Source organism: Pelophylax lessonae (assembly GCF_965119305.1).
Source record: "Pelophylax lessonae genome assembly, chromosome: 2".
NCBI lineage: Eukaryota > Metazoa > Chordata > Amphibia > Anura > Ranidae > Pelophylax > Pelophylax lessonae.
The window spans coordinates 176,054,997-176,075,994 of record NC_138769.1 but is presented as its reverse complement, the minus strand read 5'-3'; the positions used below and the strand labels follow the sequence as shown (position 1 = coordinate 176,075,994).

General features: G+C 42.8%; 1 protein-coding gene across 4 annotated transcripts in view; it reads right to left on the bottom strand.

The window, feature by feature from the left end:
* Window positions 1-20,998, bottom strand: part of CDKL5 (cyclin dependent kinase like 5) — a 543,213-nt gene that overhangs the window by 31,157 nt on the left and 491,058 nt on the right. For 2 of the 4 annotated variants that reach the window (XM_082245786.1, XM_082245789.1), the window contains exons 14-15: window positions 17,091-17,195; window positions 6,019-6,124 (exon numbers count right to left, since the gene is read on the bottom strand). In XM_082245786.1, coding sequence (XP_082101912.1) covers window positions 6,019-6,124; window positions 17,091-17,195 — 211 coding nt within the window. The remainder of the gene's footprint in view (window positions 1-6,018; window positions 6,125-17,090; window positions 17,196-20,998) is intronic. The other 2 variants (XM_082245787.1, XM_082245788.1) reach the window with 2 other exon arrangements.

The window sequence follows — 20,998 nt, the reverse complement described above, 5'->3', positions numbered from 1 at the left end:
GAACCTATTCGAAATCCCTTGATGGCCTTCAAGGACCTCACAGCTTCTGCAAGTGGTTCTATGAGTAGGTTAAAGATCGATGGGGATAGCGGGCAGCCCTGCCTCGTGCCGTTTGTAATGGGAAAGGGTTGGGAAAGCATATTGGAGGTGTACACCCTGGCAGAGGGATTGGAATACAACGCCATTATTGCAGATATAATAGGACCTCCGAAACCGAACCTCTGCAACACCTGCTCCATGTAGGCCCAGTGGACCCGGTCGAATGCCTTCTCCGCATCCAAAGATAACAGCAGAGAAGGCACCCGACCGGACTCAGCCCTGTCAATCACACCAATCACTCTCCTCGTTGCATCCGAGGTCTGTCGGCCCTTTACAAATCCAGCTTGGTCCTCTCGTATTAAGGTAGGCAGAATGGGGTGCAATCTTAGTGCTAAAACCTTGGCATACAGCTTAACATCCGTATTTAATAACGATATTGGCCTAAAATTGGGAGGAGACTTGGGGTCTTTCCCAGGCTTAGGCAGTGTCACAACATATGCTTGCAACATCTCAACAGGCATGGAGGCAGAGGAGACAGCCGACCCGAACACTGAGGCCAGATGTGGGCATAAGACATCAGCAAATTTTTTGTAGTAGAGGTTTGGTAGGCCATCAGGGCCCGGAGATTTCCCACTAGGCAATGTACGGATGGCCTTAACAAGTTCCTGAGGGGATATGGGGGCATTAAGTTCCCGCAACTGGGCAGCAGTGAGCTGCGGCAGATTTATGGAGGACAAGAATTCAGAAATGGATTGGTCGGTGGGTTGGGGAGTGGAGGTATCCTCTTTTAGGTTGTAAAGAGAGCTATAATATTTAGCAAATGAGTCGGCGATGGCTTGAGGGTTCATAATTTTGGAGTTGGTAACAGGGTCTAGTAAGTATGCGATTTTATTTTTGATCCGCCTCGCCTTCAGTTTTTGAGCTAGTAATTTGCCTGCCTTATTGCCATTGGAGTAATGGGAAATCCTCAGAGCCCTGAAGAGTTTGTCTTGTTGTTCCACTAAGAGTTGCCTAAGATCCGATCTCAGACGGGTAAGTTGAAGAGCCAACGTCTGTGATGGGGAAGATTTGTTCAGGGGTTCTAACCTCTTAATTTCCTTAAGCAGGTGGTCTAGCCGCTGGCTCCTCTGCCTCTTAAAGCGGAGTTCCGGGCACAGAATCGTTTTTTTTTTTTCAATCTCCCCCTAACAATCACCCTTACACATCGATACATCCGCTAATCCTGGTTAGAATGGTGAAATAAAGAGTTTGCAAGAATAAAATCTTACTTTATATAATTTCTGATGTGCGGCGCCATCTTTGTTGTGGATTGCCGAGTCCGTTGTGGGGAAATGTCTTCCCTTCTTCCTGATTCCAGTGGGCGTAGGCCTGTGAGTCAAGAAATGAGAACAGTGGTCAGCCGCCCATGTGACTGCAAAGTGCATCATGGGAGGGCCGAGGAAGAGCTCCCAGGATGCATTGCGGCAGGAAGTGACAAGGAGAGCCGAGGCACAGGAGGGAGGAAGTCCTTTGAAAGGTGAGTATACAAACCTCTGTAAACAGGTAAGTGAAAAAAAAAAAAACTATGGGAATATCCAATTCTGACTCAGCGGAGAGTAAGGAATACAATGCAGTAATTATTAGAAATTGAATTTTGTGCCCGGAACTCCGCTTTAAGTCTAGCACATAGCTGAATAAGGATTCCTCGGATAAAGGCTTTGTGTGCGCACCAGACTACTGTGGGGTCTGATACGGAACCTGCATTGGTCAAAAAGTAGTCCCGCAAGCACTGTGCGATGTAGGGAGCATGTTGAGAGGATTCCAGGACCTGACTGTTCGCTCTCCACAAAAAAGCAGGGCCAGGGGATCCTGACTCGGACAACACCACAGAGACCGGTGCGTGGTCCGACCACGTAATGGTATGTATATCCGAGGCTTGCACAAGTTGCAGCAACCGTTTGTCCACCAGTATCATGTCTATGCGGGAGTAGGAATTATGTCGTTGGGAGTGAAAGGAGTAGTCCCGCTCTCCCGGGTGGAGGCATCTCCAGGTATCATACATATCTACTGAGTGGAGCAGGGGCTGCAAAGCAGGTGGAGAGCGGCGGGGAGAGGAGGTGGTGTCCATCTGAGGGTCAGATGTGATATTGAAGTCTCCACACACCACTGGGAAGCCCCTCCCATGCTTGGTCATTAGGTGGAATATTTTCCTCCAGAATTTGATCTGAAGCTTGTTAGGGGAGTAAGCATTTATCACCGTGAATGGCATGTTGTTGATTTCACAGATCACTATCAAATAGCGACCATTTGGATCGGTGATAGTATCCACCAAGGAAAAAGCTACCGAATCTCTGATTGCGATGAGGACACCTTTGCGTTTTTGAGAGGCCGAGGCTTGAAAGATATGTGGGAATTGTCTGTGTGTCATTACCGGCGCAGACGTGGCCTGGAGATGTGTCTCTTGGATGCACAAGACATCACTATGAAGTTTCAATGCCTCTTTCCACATAGATGCCCGTTTGGCCGGGTGGTTGAGGCCCCTAACATTAAAGGTGGTAATCTTAACAGGCATGTGTATGAGTCAAAGGACTGATAAAGGTACCTGTGTCTCGATGCATCTCTAGGAAGTCCTTTGGAAGGCGACCATGGGGTGCAGAAGGCAGGTGTCCAGTGGCACACGAAGGATCAAGGCGGTGAGTCCAGGTCCTGGGCATCCAGAGGGTGAGCTGACCAGGGATGGTATCGGGAAAGGTTAAGGAAACAAAAACACGGGTAAGAAACAGAAACACAGTCAGTAAAAAGGAGAGCGTAAGCTCGAAAGCAGTCGTGCTGCACATCTTGGTGGAGGGGTTGAAAGCACCAATGGTCTGAGTAGCCAGACGCTCAGAGAGAATTAGTGCGGGTTGCTAATGGGTGGCGAGCTCGAGGGAGCTTTTTTACCCTTTTTCCCATAGGAAACCGTTTGCCAGTCCGCCTGAATAGGGGAAACCTGGGTAGAGGGTGCAGAATGGGCTGAGTCCTGATTCGGGAGGATGCTCCATGTGCGTAGGAGATCCAGGCCTTCCTGCAATGATGTAACAACAAATGACTTGTTATTATATGTTACTGTAAGCTTGACCGGGAACCCCCATTTATATGTGATGGCATGGTTTCTAAGCGCTTTGGTGAGAGGTTGGAGGTTTCTCCTCTTTTGTAAGGTATGCTGAGACAGATCAGCGAAGAGCTGGATCCGGGCATATTTCTCTGGTATAGGGGACATCTTTTTGAACTCCGCCATTAGCCGATCTTTTACATGAAAGAAGTGCACTCTCATGATCACGTCCCTTGGGATGTCAGCTGAAAGGTGAGATGGCTTAGGGAGGCGGTGGATTCGATCGATCACCAGCTCCGTGGAGGGGATAGATGGGAGGACCGCATGTATCAGGTCATGGGCGTATTGCTCTAGATCTCCCATTTGGACCGATTCAGGCACCCCCCGAATCTTGACGTTGTTACGTCGCGAGCGGTCCTCCGTGTCTGCTATTTTGCTCTTAAGTCTATCCAGTTCCTCCTCATGAGTATAATGGGCGTCAATGAGTTCATTATGGGAGGCTGCGAACTCCCCCATCTTAGATTCCACCTTGTCCATCCGTCCCCCCAGGGCCTTAACTTCTACCTTGAAGGATCCCACACATTCCATGAGGTCCGCGTGCATGGATGCACGGAAGGACATCATCATGTCCTTCAATCTGGCTTCTGAGACTGGGCGATCGCTTACAGGGAACGTGTCAAAGTTGACAGTGAGTTCCCTAGTGGAGTTCAGGGACGAGGAGTCTCCCGGGCTTACCTCCGCAGATTCTGTACCTTCAGTCATCTTGGGCCTGCTTTTTGCTGGGCTCCTGGACAGCGGGGTCGATGCGGAAGGAGAGCGGGGATGTCCAGCCTTCTGGGGAGCTGGAGGTGAAGATCCGTGCTGCGAGCCGGGCGTCCCGCTAGAAGAGGCCGGGGAGTTGCCGCCGGCGCCATCTTGTCCCCTATGCTTGTCCTGGACCATGAAGAAATGCTGCAATTGCCGCGGTTGGCCTCCGTCCTTCTTCTTCCTCGCCATGGCAGCAAAGGCAGGGAGTGATGCGGGTTCAGCGGAGGTAAGTGGCGGCTCGATGTGCTGAGTCAGGGCGCCGATGATGATGGATGTTCTCTCAGGGCTGTCGGAGCTGCGAGCTCAAGCGTCCATGCGGCTACGCGGCGACCACGCCCCCCCCCCACGTCGGGTATGAACACTTTTTCAAGGCACTGTAAAACACGTAGCTGGCACTGGAGGATTTATTCCATTAAATGTAATAATTACAGTCCTTCTAAAAATCATTACTCCATGGTAGCCATAGATTCCATGTCTTTCACTGCCATAGTTTCTGTATTTGGTCCAACTCATAACATATAACAGGGCTCGACAAACCCTAGTCACCAGGTCACTATCGCGAGTAGAAATTGCGTCCTGGATGTTTGTCAGCCTCAGTGGCTGTAGTGTGGGGGGGGCAGCCGGGCGCAACATGCGTACTCATGATTTTAGTCCTGACATTGCTGGGTGTCCCGGCAGGCAGGTTTCACTGTGTCGTGTGTGTACGAGACCGGGGGTGGGAAGGAGCAGTGCTGTGAGAGCAGATTTAAGGAGGAGAGGAGCGGGATTGTAAAGAGCAGGTGAAAAAAGTGGGCTGCATTGAAGTAGGAGGGGCAGGGCAGGGGAGGATCAGAGCTGACAGATGGAGCAGAGCCCCAGCAGGAAGTATCCCCTGTGCGGCTCTCAATGACATCATGGGGGTGTGGACTCGAGCCTTCTTCTCCCTGCTCCTCAAGCTTATCCTACAAGGTCACTGGGTGTGGGTCCAGGCCGAGCTGTCTCAGACTTACTTCAGAGCAGGAAGCAGTGGCGCTGCGCTGGCTCTGCAATGACCTCGAGTCAGACATCCCCTGGACAGCCAGGAGCCGGTGCGGCCACTTATCAGTGCCCATTAGTGCAGCCCCATCAGTGCTGTTTCATCAGTGCCCATCAGTGCAGGCTAATAATGCCCATCAGTGCAGCCTCATCAGTGCCCATCAGTGCTGCCTCATCAGTGCCCATCAGTTCAGCCTCTCAGTGTCAACCAGTGCAGTCTCATCCAGGCAGCCTCATCAGTGTCCATCAGTGCAGCCTCATCAGCTCCCATCAGGGTAGCCTCATTATTGCAGCCTATTAGTGCATCCTCACCAGCGCAGCCTCATCAGTGCAGTCTCACCAGTGCAGCCTCATCAATGCCTATCAGTGCAGCCTCATCACTGCACATCAGTGAAGAAGAAAAATACTATATTTAGAAAATTGTATAATAGAAATGAATTTTTTTTTCTAAATTTTTGGTCTTCTTTTCATTTTTGTTTAGCAAAAAAAAAAAAAAAAAACAGTGGGTAGGCATGTGGTTAAAAAAAACTGGCTCCTAACTTTTTTCGCAAATTTGTCAGTATATCGATTTATGATGTATTTCCTATAAGGTACAGAGCCTGCTTCCTGTCAGATTTATATTGCAGCCACCAAAGCATAGAAAAGTCTCATTCAATTACATGATAAGATGCAAGATGATTTAGTGAGACGAAGAAGCTGATGAGAATTTAAAGTGGACAATTTTATTCATTTTGTACATATTTCTCCAGCACTGCTTTACAATAAACTGAATATGCCTCCTATGTTAAGAAGCTGATCCATAGAACTTATAAATAAAACAAAAAATCTACTTCAATGTGTAATGAATGGTTATTCTCTGGTCACAAAGAATCACTGTCTCCACCTCCACAGTACCAGGTGAAGGACATCAAAAATGTTACAGCAAGGGTCATGGTGCTCTTAGTCCCCCTGAGGCACAACCTGTTTGACATCATACTGAATGACAGCATTAGTTAACATGAATGTTTATTACATTATTGCTTTTCCATGCCTTGCTTAAGAAAATATTAGTGCAGTAGTTATAACTTTTTCCAATGAACAGCTTTTACCTCTGTAGAAGCTTCCAACCCTTCGAGGGACTGTGTCACTGTAAATATGGCGGTTTTCTTTGGAGGACGCCCCATCCTCTGCATGTGTATCATGATAAGGACCTCCCTAATACAAAAAAATATACAAATCTATTATTAATGCCTGTATAATGTTATAACTGAGATATTTACAAAAAGACAAATTAATCAAATTCAATGTAACATCCACAGAAAATTCAATTTAAAGATCACCTCCAGGCAAAACTGAGGTTTACAGTCTTGGCCTGTCACTTTTTTATTGCCATCTGTATCGGGAGATTATTGGGGAGATTTCCAACAATGTCTCCAACAACGGTATAGATAAAAAAATATATATATATATTTTTGGTGCTATGAGGAGCTATTGGGACTTCTAATCGTGTTTTGATTCCTGTCTGTATCTTCCGGTCTCAGTGACAACTGTTCCTCTTATTTCTTGTAAGGGGCAATAGCTTAAGGGAAAAATGGGAAATTTCACTGTTGTGGCAGATTTCTCAGTCCATGAATCATGGTTGTCTGGTCCATCTATTTCCACAGTCAGTGGCTCAGGCAAATCAGCTTGTATATGCTGAAGCAAATGTAAATATGCCAATTAATGGATTGTGAATGTTTTTGATCATTTTGATAAAGCAATAAGAGCTTGCAAAATTTTTCTGTGGGATTGGACGTGGGAAATCCAGTTCATGCTGGAAAATATTTCTTGTTTATATTCCCTTCTAATAGACAAATACTTGTTATCTCTAAATGTTCTTAAAAGCTGTGAAATACAAATCTAAAAATTATTTTCAATCCTTTAACAAGGAACTAAACGCAAAAAAAAAAAAAAAAAAAACACACTGCGGACATGTAGGCTCTTCATTGTAGAAGAGACATGCAATGTATTTCCTGCAATAAAATAAACTCACTGGCCTGTTTGCAATCCCCTGCAGAATGTACACAGAGCTCCGCATGCGCAGCTCTGTTTACGTTTTCGGTACAGTGCCAGTGTACCAGGATGAATTACTCCTGCACATGAGTTAAGTCTTACGAGGTGCATGCCACCTCGTGGACTTATCTCTTTAGTTTTCATCCAAATGTTTTATGGAGCTTTAGAAACACAGCTATCACTACACTCCTGGAGCTCTGACAAGAGAAACATTGCCTTCTCACATACAGCATCTCTGCCTGCCCCTTCACAGAAGCCTTTGTATTTTGTGATCGGGTTCACATAACACAAAGTGCCCCTTGACTGATCAGGTAAAGGGGAGGGATGGGCATATCGGCTGCATATGACTCTGCAGCTGCTGGAATGGAGACCAAAGGGTCCAGCATTGGATGTTGTGACAGAACCCACTGTCACTGTGTGTTTTGGAGGGGACTGTGCGCAAGCCTCCTACCGACAGACTATGGGCCAGAAGATACTGGAGTTTGGCGCTGCAGCCTTTTGACTTTACCATCCACTACTGGCCTGGTAAGCAGAATGGCAACGCTGATGGGTTGTCCCAGCAAATGGAACTCAGCCCCTAACCTAAATCCGGACATCCCCAAGTTGACCTGAAAAGGGTCAAGCCGGGTCTGCCGGAGTGTTCCACAAGGGGGGAGCACTGTGACGGATCACCCTGTCCCTGGATTGTAAACCCCTTTGTTTCATTTTTCTACGAGTTTGGGACATTGGCCTTTTATTGCATTTTATTTTCTATTCATTCATCCTCAGAACAAAGGAAGATGGCAGGACTCATGGCATTGTGTTAATGTAATGTAATGTTACAGCCCACCCCCCCTCCTGTTCCTGTGTCTAAGGGTGTGGATTCATGACACAGACACTTGTCTGAGCTGAAGACATCTCTCCGCAGGGGGTGTGTACTAAGACTGCCTGGTTCAAATGTACAAATGTTCAGTTCTCATTGGTTGGTCTTTGTCTCATCCCCCCCCCCTTGCAGGGCTAAGGGGAGTGCCCCTTAGCTGTTTGTAACTGTATGGTTTGGAATGTAATAAACAGTTTAAGCTCTGCATGGCTAACCCTCAATACCTGTGTGGATTGTCTCGTGATTGAGGGGTTATGGGCTGGGTATGGCTTCTCCGCAGGCTGTGGGTGCGTTTGGAGGACAGGAGACACAGTTTCGACGGATGTGCCCAGCTGGGGTACAAAGACCCGTTACAGATGTATTATGATATCTATACTGTTGGCACCCCATAAAAGTATCAATTGTAAATTAAAGAGATAAGTTCACAAGGGGGAATGCACCTCACTTGACTTAACCCCTAGTAATCCAGAACATTTTCCCAAGTGATTGAATTTGTGGATCCCATGGAAGTGGAGCTGCAGGAGAACCATTGCCCACAGAACTACTGTTTTCAAATTATCCAGAAGGAGCTGGTCACTAATTGATTTTTGGCTTCCTATTTATAATGTATTCCTATACAGGCGCCGGACTGTCTGAGGTGGTTGTTGTGTGTAATCATGTGATTAGCTTCTCTATCTGAGGTGGCCATTGCCCGTGATAATGGTAGTAGCTCTTATCTGATGGTTTTCTGCATACATTCAGTGTACTTCTCTTAATAAAGGAGTTCTTTTGGTTTGCTCCAAAACCTGGTGTTGCCTGATTCTTTGTGGCAACTACAGCTTTATTCACTGGCCTCGTGTTCCAGAGCTTGGGAAGCAGCTTCTTAGTATAGATACCCAGGCGAGGTGTCAGGGAGTCTGTCACAGTAGAGTTCAGCTTTAGGTTAAATGTTGACATGCACTCACAAGCACTGAATTAAACATCTGCGTATAAATGTCATAAGGGCACGTTCATACCACAGCTCATGCAGTAACGTGTTACCACAACACATGGTAATGCTTTGTATACAGTAGCCTTTTTCAACTGGCATGCCTTTAGGTTTGCTTCAGGGGTGCCCTTGCAAAATTCCTAAGAATTGCCCAAAAATTATATACAAACCAACGGGTGAATCAAGCCTGCCTTTTAGTTACACAACAGCCACAGGTATTCATGTGCACCATTACAACCCCTGGAATCCTAACAACCAATGATGTCATTGGTTTATAAGGAGCACATTGGGTGCCTGCACAACATCATTGTTTGCCCCTCCCTTGCCCCTCTCCATCAACAGTGGGGTCACATTAGCTGAATGAGGAAGAGAAACTGAGGGAGAAGAGAAACACTGGAATACTAATCAATACCAGTGTGCAAAGATGTGTTTGCTTTGGAAGAATAGATCACCTCCAGCGTTGGTGTCCTACATGTGAATGCTGTTACATTATGATAAACTATTGGTTTCATTTTTTTACATTTTAGAGTGGGGTAAATCTCCATTGCATGATTTTAAAGGATACCTTGACAAAAAAAAAAAAAAAAGGTTGCGAAACATTGGTATACAGTATGTGCACTGCAGTGTGTTGCCATTCATTATTGAATGCACCCCAATATACATACATTATATAGTTTGATCATTTACTTTCAGCTGGAGCTTGATGGGCTGTGTTGGCTCCTGACTTGGGGTATGTCTTGGATACGAGATTACCTTAATTCCTGACTCTATTCTCATTTACTTCATAGAGTTTTTTTTGTTCCCATCTACTTTTGCATGTGTAAGCATCTTTTGTTGCAGTCCCCATGATATAAAACAAATGCAAAAAATCTAGCAGGGACATTATGAACCTTTCCCATTCACAGTTGGTGTGCATATTCAGGAATTCAAATGCAGAGATCTCACCACTAAATTCCTTGAAGTATATAAGATATTTTGAGGTAGTCTAACACAAACCTGTACTTTATCCAAGCAACAGGACCACTTCATTGCTCACCTAACTACTGCTTATATGCATCTTCCCTTCACTTCATCACTGCTCTGTTCTGCTGCTTCAGCAACATGGGAATTTAGGAACATTGAACTCTCTCCTCTTCCTCCTATGACACATCAATGAGGGCCTGAGCAGCCGATGGCCAGGTCCAAGCACTATCATGTGGCGAGAGAGTTATTAGGCTGGCCATAGACAGTGCAAATTTCTTTCCTGCAACCACGGGTTGCAGGAAAGAAATTTGCACGATTTTCCTCATCAACACAGACAGTGTTGACAGGGGAATCCCTCCTTCCGAGCAATTGTCTTCTCCCTGCAGGGAGGGGGGTGGGAGAAGACAGTGATTATTGCTAGAGGCTATGGCAGCTGCTTGCGATAATCACAAGAAACCTCGGCAGGCTGGTTGTACCCAAGTTGATTGATGGATCAACTTGGTACATCCAGCCTGCTCATTAATGATTCGAACCATCTATTGCCAGCCTTAGCTCTATGTAAGCTCATACTAGTCTAACTTGGTCCTAGGATTTTTTTCTCTTCAATCTGAAAGGCAATGAGAATGGTATTGGTAGGGGGTCAGATTAATGATTACTATAAACAATGGATAGGTAGGAGGGCAGTTAATGAAATGTGTTGTTTTACGCTGCTGAGCAGTTTTTGGTGGACTTCTGAAGCTTTAGATCTTATTTATAAAGCCTGATGGGTTTCATATACAGTGTCTCACAAAAGTGAGTACACCCCTCAAATTTTTGTAAATATTTTATTATACCTTTTCACGTGATAACAGTGAAAAAAATTACACTTTGCTACAATGTAAAGTAGTGAGTGTACAGCTTGTAAAACTGTGTATATTTGCTGTCCCCTAAAAATAACTCAACACAGACATTAATGTCTAAACCGCTGACAACAAAAGGGATTACACCCCTAAGTTAAAATGTCCAATGTTACAAAGTGTTAACATTGTGTGTGGCCACCATTATTTTCCAGCACTGCCTTAACCCTCATGGGCATGGAGTTCACCAGAGCTTCACAGGTTGCCACTGGAGTCCTCTTCCACTCCTCCATGACAACATCATGGAGCTGGTGGATGTTAGAGACCTTGCGCTCCACCACCTTCCTTTTGAGGATGCCCAATAGGGTTTAGGTCTAGAGATATGCTTGGCCATTCCTTTACCTTTACCCTCAGTTTCTTTAGCAAGGCAGTGGCCATTTTGAAGGCGTGTTTGGGGTTGTTATCATGTTGGAATACTGTCCTGCAGCTCAGTCTCCAAAGGGAGGAGATCATGCTCTTCTTCAGTACATGTTGGCAATCATAGTTCCCTCAATGAACTGTAGCTCCCCAGTGCCGGCAGCACTCATGCAGCCCCAGACCATGACACTCCCACTACCATGCTTGACTGTAGGCAAGACACACTTGTCTTTGTACTCCTCACCTGGTTGCAGCCACACATGCTTAACCTCCCTGGCGGTATGATTCTTTTGGATTTTAGGTGCTGAAAGCGGTACCATTATTTTGCATGTAATTCTTGTGAATGAGCAGCCCAAACCAACTGTATACATTTATTATATATATATATATATATATATATATGTATGGATACATATATTATATATATATATATATATATATATATATATATATATAATGTATACAGTTGGTTTGGGCTGCTCATTCACAAGAATTATGTATATATATATATATATACACACGTATATATATATATATACACATATATTTACATAAAAAGTACAGTAAAACTGCAGGAAAGGGCACTGGGGGGCAATGTAATGTGATCTTTTTTTAATTTTGAAGGGTATCAGTGTGTTTAGTGTGTTTTACATTAGAATTTGTCACGTCACCGGAGACGGAAGCCGGGGCTCGCAGACGATCGGGAGGAAGCTCCGCTGCCGCATACCGCCGCATTCTTCGCTGGATCCCGGAGAAAAGGTAAGTAAAACCTCTACCAGGATCCAGCGATCTTCCTAGCGCTACCCCGAGTGTGGCTCGGGGTTACCGCTTTTGGCTCTAAAATCTAACCCTGAGTCACGCTCGGGAATACCGCTAGGAAGGTTAACACAATCTGAACCAAATAGGACATGATTCCAGTAATCCATGTCCTTAGTCTGCTTGTCTTCAGCAAACTGTTTGCTGGCTTTCTTGTGCACCATCTTTAGAAGAGGCTTCCTTCTGGGATGATAGCCACACACACCAGTTTGATGCAGTGTGTGGCGTATGGCCTGAGCACTGACAGACTGACTCCCCACCCCTTTAACCTCTGCAGCAATGCTGGCAGCACTCATACGTCTATTTCCCAAAGACAACCTCTGCATATGACGCTAAGCACATGCACTAAACTTCTTTGGTCGACCATGGCGATGCCTGATCTGAGTGGAACCTGTCCTGTTAAACCGCTCTATGGTCTTAGCCACCGTAGTGCAGCTCAGTTTCAGGGTCTTAGCAATCTTCTTATAGCCTAGGCCATCTTTATGTAGAGCAACAATTCTTTTTTTCAGATCCTCAGAGGGTTCTTTGCCATGAGGTGCCATGTTGAACTTCCAGGGACCAGTTTGAGAGAGTGAGAGCGATAACACCACATTTAACACACCTGCTCCCCATTCACACCTAAGACCTTGTAACACTAACGAGTCACATATCACATTGGGGAGGGAAAATTACTAAATGGGACCAATTTGGACGTTTTTACTTAGGGAGGTAATAACTTTTGTTGTCAGCAGTTTAGACATTAATGGCTGTGTGTTGTATTATTTTGAGGGGACAGCAAAATTACACTGTTAAATAGGCTGTACACTCACTACTTTACATTGTACCAAAGTGTCATTTCTTCAGTGTTGTCACATGAAAAGATATAATAAAATATTTACAAAAATGTGAGGGGTGTACTCACTTTTATGAGATACTGTATTTTAGGAATAAACAGACAATTGTTTAGTTCTAGGATAATCTAAGTGTAATCATTAAAAAGATATGTTCTGCACCCTATAAGGATGATGGTAAATTCAACAGGAAAAACTAAAGTGTACCAGATACATTTGTTTGACCGCTAAGTACTAAATGGTTGTCTTCACTTACATGATTTAGCAGTAACAGAAGCACCAACAATACCAAGATTGTTTGAAAGGTCTGTTTACCACAGTCACTGGTTTCTATTGATTACAGTTGTAGGTGCAAGTAATTCCTTCACATACATTTCAAGTTACAGAAATCATCTCTTTCTTACTGTTCTGGTAATAGCTGATTCTAGAGCTACATAAAACTAAGACATGCAAAACCAAACAGCAGGGAAGAGAACTCTGTGCACCGTGGAAATTAGGATTATACAAAGATATGCAATGCCAGGAGACATCTTAGTTGAGAGTGAGACAGCTCTTCTAAACTTCAGTCATTTTAAAAGAAAGCACATGTTCAGATAGTTAACATGTACATGATGAACAACTCTTTTAAATGGTTAATAAACTTTCACTGCAAGTGTCCAAGTCCAACAAAATGTTGACCAAGACTGGTAAATCAGAATTATATATCAAAAGCTAATTTTACTCATGGTAATGAATGACTAATGTATAATAATGCAGGAGGCACATATATTTAGAACAGTTTAATGTCTCCTACTCATCAATAGTTTATCAGACTGTATAATGATGTGTAATGGTCAAATGCAAGGAAACAATCGAGCTACCATATGGGTTTTTCCTCCTTCAAAGTTGACTAGACACAAATGGGGGCAATTCAACTGAGTATATGATGAATAAATTGAATTCCCCAAACTTATGACTGGTCTACTTTCATAGCTAGCCTTCTAAGCAACTGTCATGAATCTGCAGTAATGTTTCATGCCCTGACTGTCTGCTTGTTGCCCTGACCTTCGGCTCATTCTTCTGACCATCCCTGTCTGCTTTTTGCCCCGACCTTTGGCTTGTTCTGCCGACTAGCCCTTGTTGCCCTGGACTGCTGCTTCCTCTCCATCCACCAGAGCAAGCTGTGAGAGTGAGCTGGGAGACCCTGGGGGCCGTGACCTGGAGTCAGCTGCAGCCAAGTCCATCCTCACCATCAGAGGCCCTGGTGAAAACCTGCTGGCTTTTATACTCTGCACCCTGGGAAATCCTATGCTCTAGCTCCCAGTCCAGGACCATGGCTGCAACCCTGTGTAGCTGCTTCTGAGCCGTTGACCCTCAGCAGTCAGCCGTAGGATCCACAACCTCCATGGTATGCTCCCCATCACTTGGTCCCGCAAGTGACCTGACAGATACGTTGTTGACACTAGTGGCACCCAGAAGAAAACCTAATCCCAGAGCAAACCCAATGAAACGCCAGATATTGAACAGATAGCGAATGTCTAATAAGGATTACAAACTGTAAAAACTGAAACCCAGAATAGCTGTGCTGTGTGTGTTTCTTTTTTTTTTTAGGGAACATATATTTGTCGTTTATTTGACTACATTATGGGATGTTTTTCACATTTGTATTATGGTATCGAATAGTGATTTAGCACCGCTCCACTTTATTGAATTATATTAGCAACTGTATGTGGTGACACTACAGGGATTGTCAGCTTTATCCAATTTTTTCACTTCACTTTATTATTTAAATCTTTGAAAATTAATATTTTAGCATTTTTTTATATATGTTTATTTCTTGCTTAAAACAAAGCTAGACTCCTAATTAGATTATTTCTTAATTCTTACCTCCCCCTTTCCCTCTTACACAAATGCTAACAAAATGTATTCAAATTTTTATCATTTAGTTGTTTTCTGTGCTTCTTCCTGGTGTGCTCTAACCCTCCCCCCCCCCACCCCCAACCACTTTTGCCATGTCACAGCTATCCTAGGAGGCAGTGGGTTACTAAGCTGAAACTTTGCAGCGCATGTGCTCATGTAAGGTGAATTTTCGCATACAAAGGCCACTGGGAGTTATATTGCCCATCGACTAGAAGCTGGTAGCATTTGTGTGCATGTGCAGAAATCTTTCATGCGTGTCGCTTGGTCCCTTTTCACTACCAAATACTTGGAAGAGAAAAATGACACATCTGTGCACAAGCAAGTTTTTTTTTTTTTAATTGTGGCACAGAGGAGCAATGGTGGGAGAGAGAATTCAAAAGCAATTTAGAAAGAAAAAGTATTTTGTAGCAAAGTAAATGTTTATAGACTATATTCCTACAAATACTGGTTTGATGATTAAAATACCTATTTTGCTGTCTGTGTCCCGATTTGGGAGAACTCTCCTCACATTCTATCTATTTCATGGGTATCAGCCAGAACATGAGTTAGAGGGAAATACCCCCAGTAAGCACACAGACGGCAATGAAACACATTTCTAGTAGAATGATGAAGGTTTAGAATAGGGGTGTCCAACCTTTTGACTTTCCTGGGCCACATTGGAAGAAAAGGAATTGGCTTGGGCCACACATAAAATACACTAATAATAGGGATAGCCTATGAGCAGAAAAAAAATCGGGCAGACCCCAAGTTAATGATCACTGATGAAGATAATGTACCTATCTGTGTAATAAAACTTCGAATTTTGCCCTTCGTGTGCTTCATGCTCAAAGATAGTTGCTTAGAAATATAGGTGCTGCCAAAAACTGTTGACATGAATAAGGTGCGATTTTAAAGAGTTGAATATTTTCCTTTGGGAAGATAAAATGTATAAGAGTCCAGTAAAGAGACACTGTCAAATTATTCTTTGGCCTCATGTGTTCTCTAAGTGTAAACATATTTTTACAAAAAAGTAAAAAAAAAAAAAAAAATTATAATTTTGTATTGGGCCACATTCATAGCGGCTCTGGACTTCAGGTTGGACACCCCTAGTTTAGAACCTCTGTCAGGATTGTATTGTTCTCTGTATTCCCATGATAGAGATTTCTTCTTCTGTTCAAATCACACACAAATAGAACAGAAGAAAAATCTCCCTACGCAGACACAGACAGCATATAAATCAGATTTAAAAATCATAACAGAGACAAATAAAGTATATAAAACCAGACGGAACCTAACTAACCATTCTCAATTCTACCAAAAAACTGAAAACAATGTAGCTAGAGTTTGGCTTTAACGGCTGATTGCTGTTGATGCATAATACAGTTTCTATGAATTGAATACAAACCCTGGGAACTGATAACATTCTCCATAAAAGGTTAGTAGACTGAAGGACCGGTGCCAGTGAGAACCTTGTTATAGAGGACTTTGTTGATACCAATACCGAAAAAAATACCACCATGAAAGCTTAATTTTAATACAATCACATACTGTGTAGTAGAACAGCAAAAAAGTTTCCTAATGTCAGAACAAGCTAATGTTAAGATTTTCTAATATAGCAGACTAAAAACAGCAGGTAGATTTTTTTTTTAATATTTTCATGTAATTTAGTATTTGACTATTAAGGCTTTAACACAATAAAATGCAGCTATGCTCTGATAGAGTGAGCTACAGATATCTTATGTCTATAGGTAACTTCGGAAAAACGAGCACAAAGATAACAGTTTATGGTTAGCAGAACTGGGATTTTGGCCAGTTGTCTTTGGGACAGACAAGAAAGCATATTACAATAGCACAAATATTCTGGAAAGCAAGCAAGCTTTTTTTGTTTTGCATGCAAATGAGGAATGGTAAGAACATAAGGTAGGGTAAAATCATAACTTGAAGACAGTATATTAAGGTTATAGGAATACAGCAGTTCCTTTCTACCACTTGCACTTTCACATCTTTTCTTCCATTAAGCTGAACCATGTCAGAAATCAAGACCAAATGCTCACTGGCATCCTCGAAAAAAACACAGGTAACGAGAATGCTAAAAAGCAAAAAAATGTGCTCTATTCTTCAACTTGCTATGAATTCATCTTTAAAAGGTAGACATGTTCACAATAGCCATCGCGGGGCCCAATGAGTTCTGGAGTTCTGACTGAATGACAAAAGGTGTCACTGTTGTATGGACATCAAAGAACATTTGTGTGAGTTTGTACAAAATTTCCCAATATTATTTAAATGTCTAACCTAAAATTCAGTGAAATGATTCAGCCAGAGCTTTAGATATCACCTTTGCCTATCTAGTAAAATTATGTTACTCTTTAGTTTTGTGATAAATAATTGTCAACAGTGGATTCGTGAATGAAGTTCAGTTTTGAAAATTATTTTCCCAACCTCCCAACGGAAGTTTACCGCATGATTTACCCGTATTCCGCAAATATTATATATTATAAAAATATTATAAATAAATGTGATTTCATCAAGAATATATTAAATGCTAATATTGCGTGATTCAGACCTCAGACTTTTGGCGCGTGTTAAATGAAGCTGTGCCTTCTCTGTTGGGCTCTTTAGCTAGTGGTCTTGAGTGGATGATCCCCTCTGACAGAGCTGGGTCAGCCTGCTAACAGCAAATAAAACATATGGATCATACAGTTTGAGAAGCAAGACAACACACATTACATGGTGAATACAGTTTATGTAAGCAAAAAATAAAAGCTCAAGTACTTCAGCACACTGCACTATGGGACACATAACAACAACGAATACCAAGGGAATAAAACAGTTGTTAAAATAAGGAAACAGAATAGGGGTTATTGTGTTAAAAATTACAGCAAAAATATAACTTTTTAAAATGATAAAATATTAACAACTTAAAGAGAATGCTACATAATATGATTCATCTTTTTAAGGTTTCAGGCCACCAAAAAAAAAAAATGACAAAGAACAGACCCTTGCTTTCTTAGACTAATGTCAACAACTCATCAGAAACATGACTGCTATGCAGGACAGGGCAGGGTAGAGAAATACTCATCTCTTAGCCCTGGTACCTGTGCTTGGCACAACAATTCTGGCTTAAATTGTAAAAAGCATGTATTTAAAACTCTTTTTGATTATCATGTTTACTTCACAAGTTATTTTGGATTATCTACAGATCTTTATAAATTACACAGAAACATCACAGCAAGGAACAAAACATGAAGGTCCTAATGAAGACAAAGTATTTATTACAGTATTATTAGTATGGAGTTATGAGAGCTCAAACACAGCAGCTAACTTTGCAAAATTCTTTTACCATAAATAGTCAAAAAATATTATTGTACTTACCATAAAATTCATTTCTTTGAGTTTATTAAGGGACACAGGATGCTATTCTGAGACGATTGGGATATCCCATAGCAATGCAACTGAGGGGTGGGCAACAGCAACAAAATGCTAACAGGTCCATAAAGAGCTGCCTGAAGGACCTTACACCTGCAACTGGGATCACGTGGGGCTTGAACATCCACTGGTAAAAGTTACAGAATGAGTCAACAGAGGACCAGATGGCAACCTTGCAAATTTAGGAAAAAGATGCCTAAAAGCCCAAGAAGCACTCACAGGTCTAGCAGAGTACCCTTTGACAGGAAAAGATATAAACTTTTCTTTAAGGCCATAAACCTGAATAATAATTAGTTTGAGCTACTGAGAAATGGTGGAATGAGAAGCTGGTTACTCTTCATGGGGACCATCAGAAATGACAAAAAAAAAAAAAAAAAAGAGTCAGTCTTTTTCTAATAGAAGCAGTGGTCAAGGGGGTAAACCCATACAGCATGACTTACATTCAGCCAATGAAGGGAGATTTCCTTCTGGTGTACTGGAGCTGGACATAGAGATGAATAAGCAATGCCCTGGTTGTGGTGAAAAGCTAAAACCACCTTAAGTAGGAAGAAGCCTCTATGTCTCAGCACTAATTTGTCCTTGCATGAGAACAAAAAATAATCTTTACAGGAGAAGGTGCCAGCTCAGAAACCCAGGTAGGACACTGTCAAGGAACATAGTTTTGGAAGTGAAGTATACAGGGCAATATTCCTGTTGGTTTGTAAAGAGCTGATAGAACCAAATCCAAATCCAGTGGAGTCACAGAATGTTGTATATGAGGAGATACACAAGAGGCACCTTATATAAAAGTCTTAACCAATGAGTTGGAGGTTAGCGTTCTTTGGAATTAAATCACAAAGAGGATAGCAGAACTGAGAAGGAATTAATGTCTGTCTTTTAATGGTGATTAGGCCCAAATGATGATCCCTGACTGGGGTGAAATCTTTTCTTGCACAAGACAAGGCTTTATTAGAATAGAAATTACTGAATCAGAGAAACCTCTGTCCCTTAGGACCTGAGCTTTAGCAGCCATGCTGTTAAAACCAGTATCCATTAAGAATGGTTCTTGGGAAATGAGATCGGGACAATATGTAAACAATTACAGAGTGTCTGCAGACGTTTGATCTAGTTGAAGTAACATGTTTGCCAGGGCCAGTTGGGTGCTATGAGGATCACCGAAATGCCCTCCATCTTGAATGGTGGAAATAAATGAGAAAATAGTCTCAGAGGAGGAAAGAAAGAGGAGCTCTGCACCTGGAATCTAGTTTTCTGTTAATCCTAGAGGCCACAAGGTCCACATCCAGCATTCCGCACCCATGACAGTTCCTATAAAATCTACAGGTGCAGGAACAACTACCCCATATGCAATTGCTGCTGCTGCTGAGGTTGTCTGCCTGCCAATTGTCCATGCCTGATATATATAAACAAGTGGACAAGGCTCTTGCACAGCCATACTTCTGGTTATTCCCTGATGAGTGATGTAAACCACTGCCATGGTATTGTTGGGCTGAATTATTCCAATGCCCAGGTCCCCTGCAGCAACAGGGTGTCTAGGACTCTGCAGCCTGTCAGTCTGGCTACATCATGAGGATCATCCAAGAACGTGGGGGGAAGGAATTCCCTGAATAAAAGATTGGAATTCCAAGCAACCAAGTCAGAGACAATCTGGTCTTCAGTGTCAGGAAAGTCAGGTTATGCAGACACTGAAATAAATCGTCCCACGATGACAGAATGTTATGTTGGAGGGGTCTGTGTTTGTTTGCTAGTGCCCAAGTCCTGCTGTAGGTGGCAATATAAACCAATCAAATCAGAATAACTGTGTCCCTTACTGAATGATAAAGAAAAATATGATGGCTTTATTAAACTATGAGGCCAATTTATAGAAGGTTGAAACTGATGTTTGTGTAAAAATTTCTTATAGGGAACATTGATTCCAACAGTTTTGCCTGCTTATAACACTGGCCTAATTTAGGGTAAAGTTGTGCTGACTTTAATTATCCAATGATGCGTGAGAAAAATCCTGTTTTATTTATTTTTTCTTGCATTAGGTATTCTTTGCAAAGCAAAATTTTCACATTGTTTCACTGCATTCATTAAAGCGGAGTTCCACCCTAAAATTATACTTACCTCCATCTTCTTGCTCCGGGTCACCTGAAAAACAAATGGATAATCGCAAATTTTTTTTCTTTTTTACTAGCCTTGTTAAGAAGAAAATATACTCACCTTACTTCCTCTTCCTCCCCTCGGAGGCCACGGCGATTCGTCACTTCCTGGCTTGCAATGATTCCTGGGAGCTGAACGTCATCGCTCCCAGGAATCAATGTGCCTGCACCGACGTCAGTTCCGGTGCAAGCGCCGTCATACCTTGCTAAACAGCTTCTGGGCATGCCCAGAAGCTGTGCAGGGATGGCGCTGCGGCACCGAAAGTGACGGCGGGGCCGGTGCAGTGCATCGCGGGACCGAAGAAGACGGAAGAGGACACTGAAGAGGATCGCGCTGGCTTCAAGATGCCTACACCTGAGATGGCAGCGCTGGACAATACATTTTCAAGGTAAGTATTGCTTCTAAAAGGTAAGTGCAACCCGGGACAGATCAGAGGCTAGCCATTGTGGAATGCACTAGCCCTGACTGTCCCGGGGGTATTTTTATAAAAAAAAAACTTTCCCAGGGTGGAACTCCGCTTTAAGATACGTGAAAGTGCTCTACTCCTTGAGTAAATCAGGTTCGCTGTTTTTTATTCATAATACTTTATGTAACATTTGCTGGGCATTTCTATTATTACCATGCTTAAAATGCATTAAAGAGGGTTCTTTGTACAATAGCAATACATCCATACTACAATATTAATATTGTTAGTGTATATATATATATATATATACACATACATACACAGGTAACACACACAGGAAGTGCATTTCTTAATCAGTGCTCCATTTAAAAAAAAAAAAAAAAAAAACGTTCCTTATACCCTGTGCAAGCAGATGTATTATATGTTTTAAGCACTGCTATGAACAATGAACATTTTCAATGCACCTGGGACAGATTCCATCAGACTGTGTCCACTGT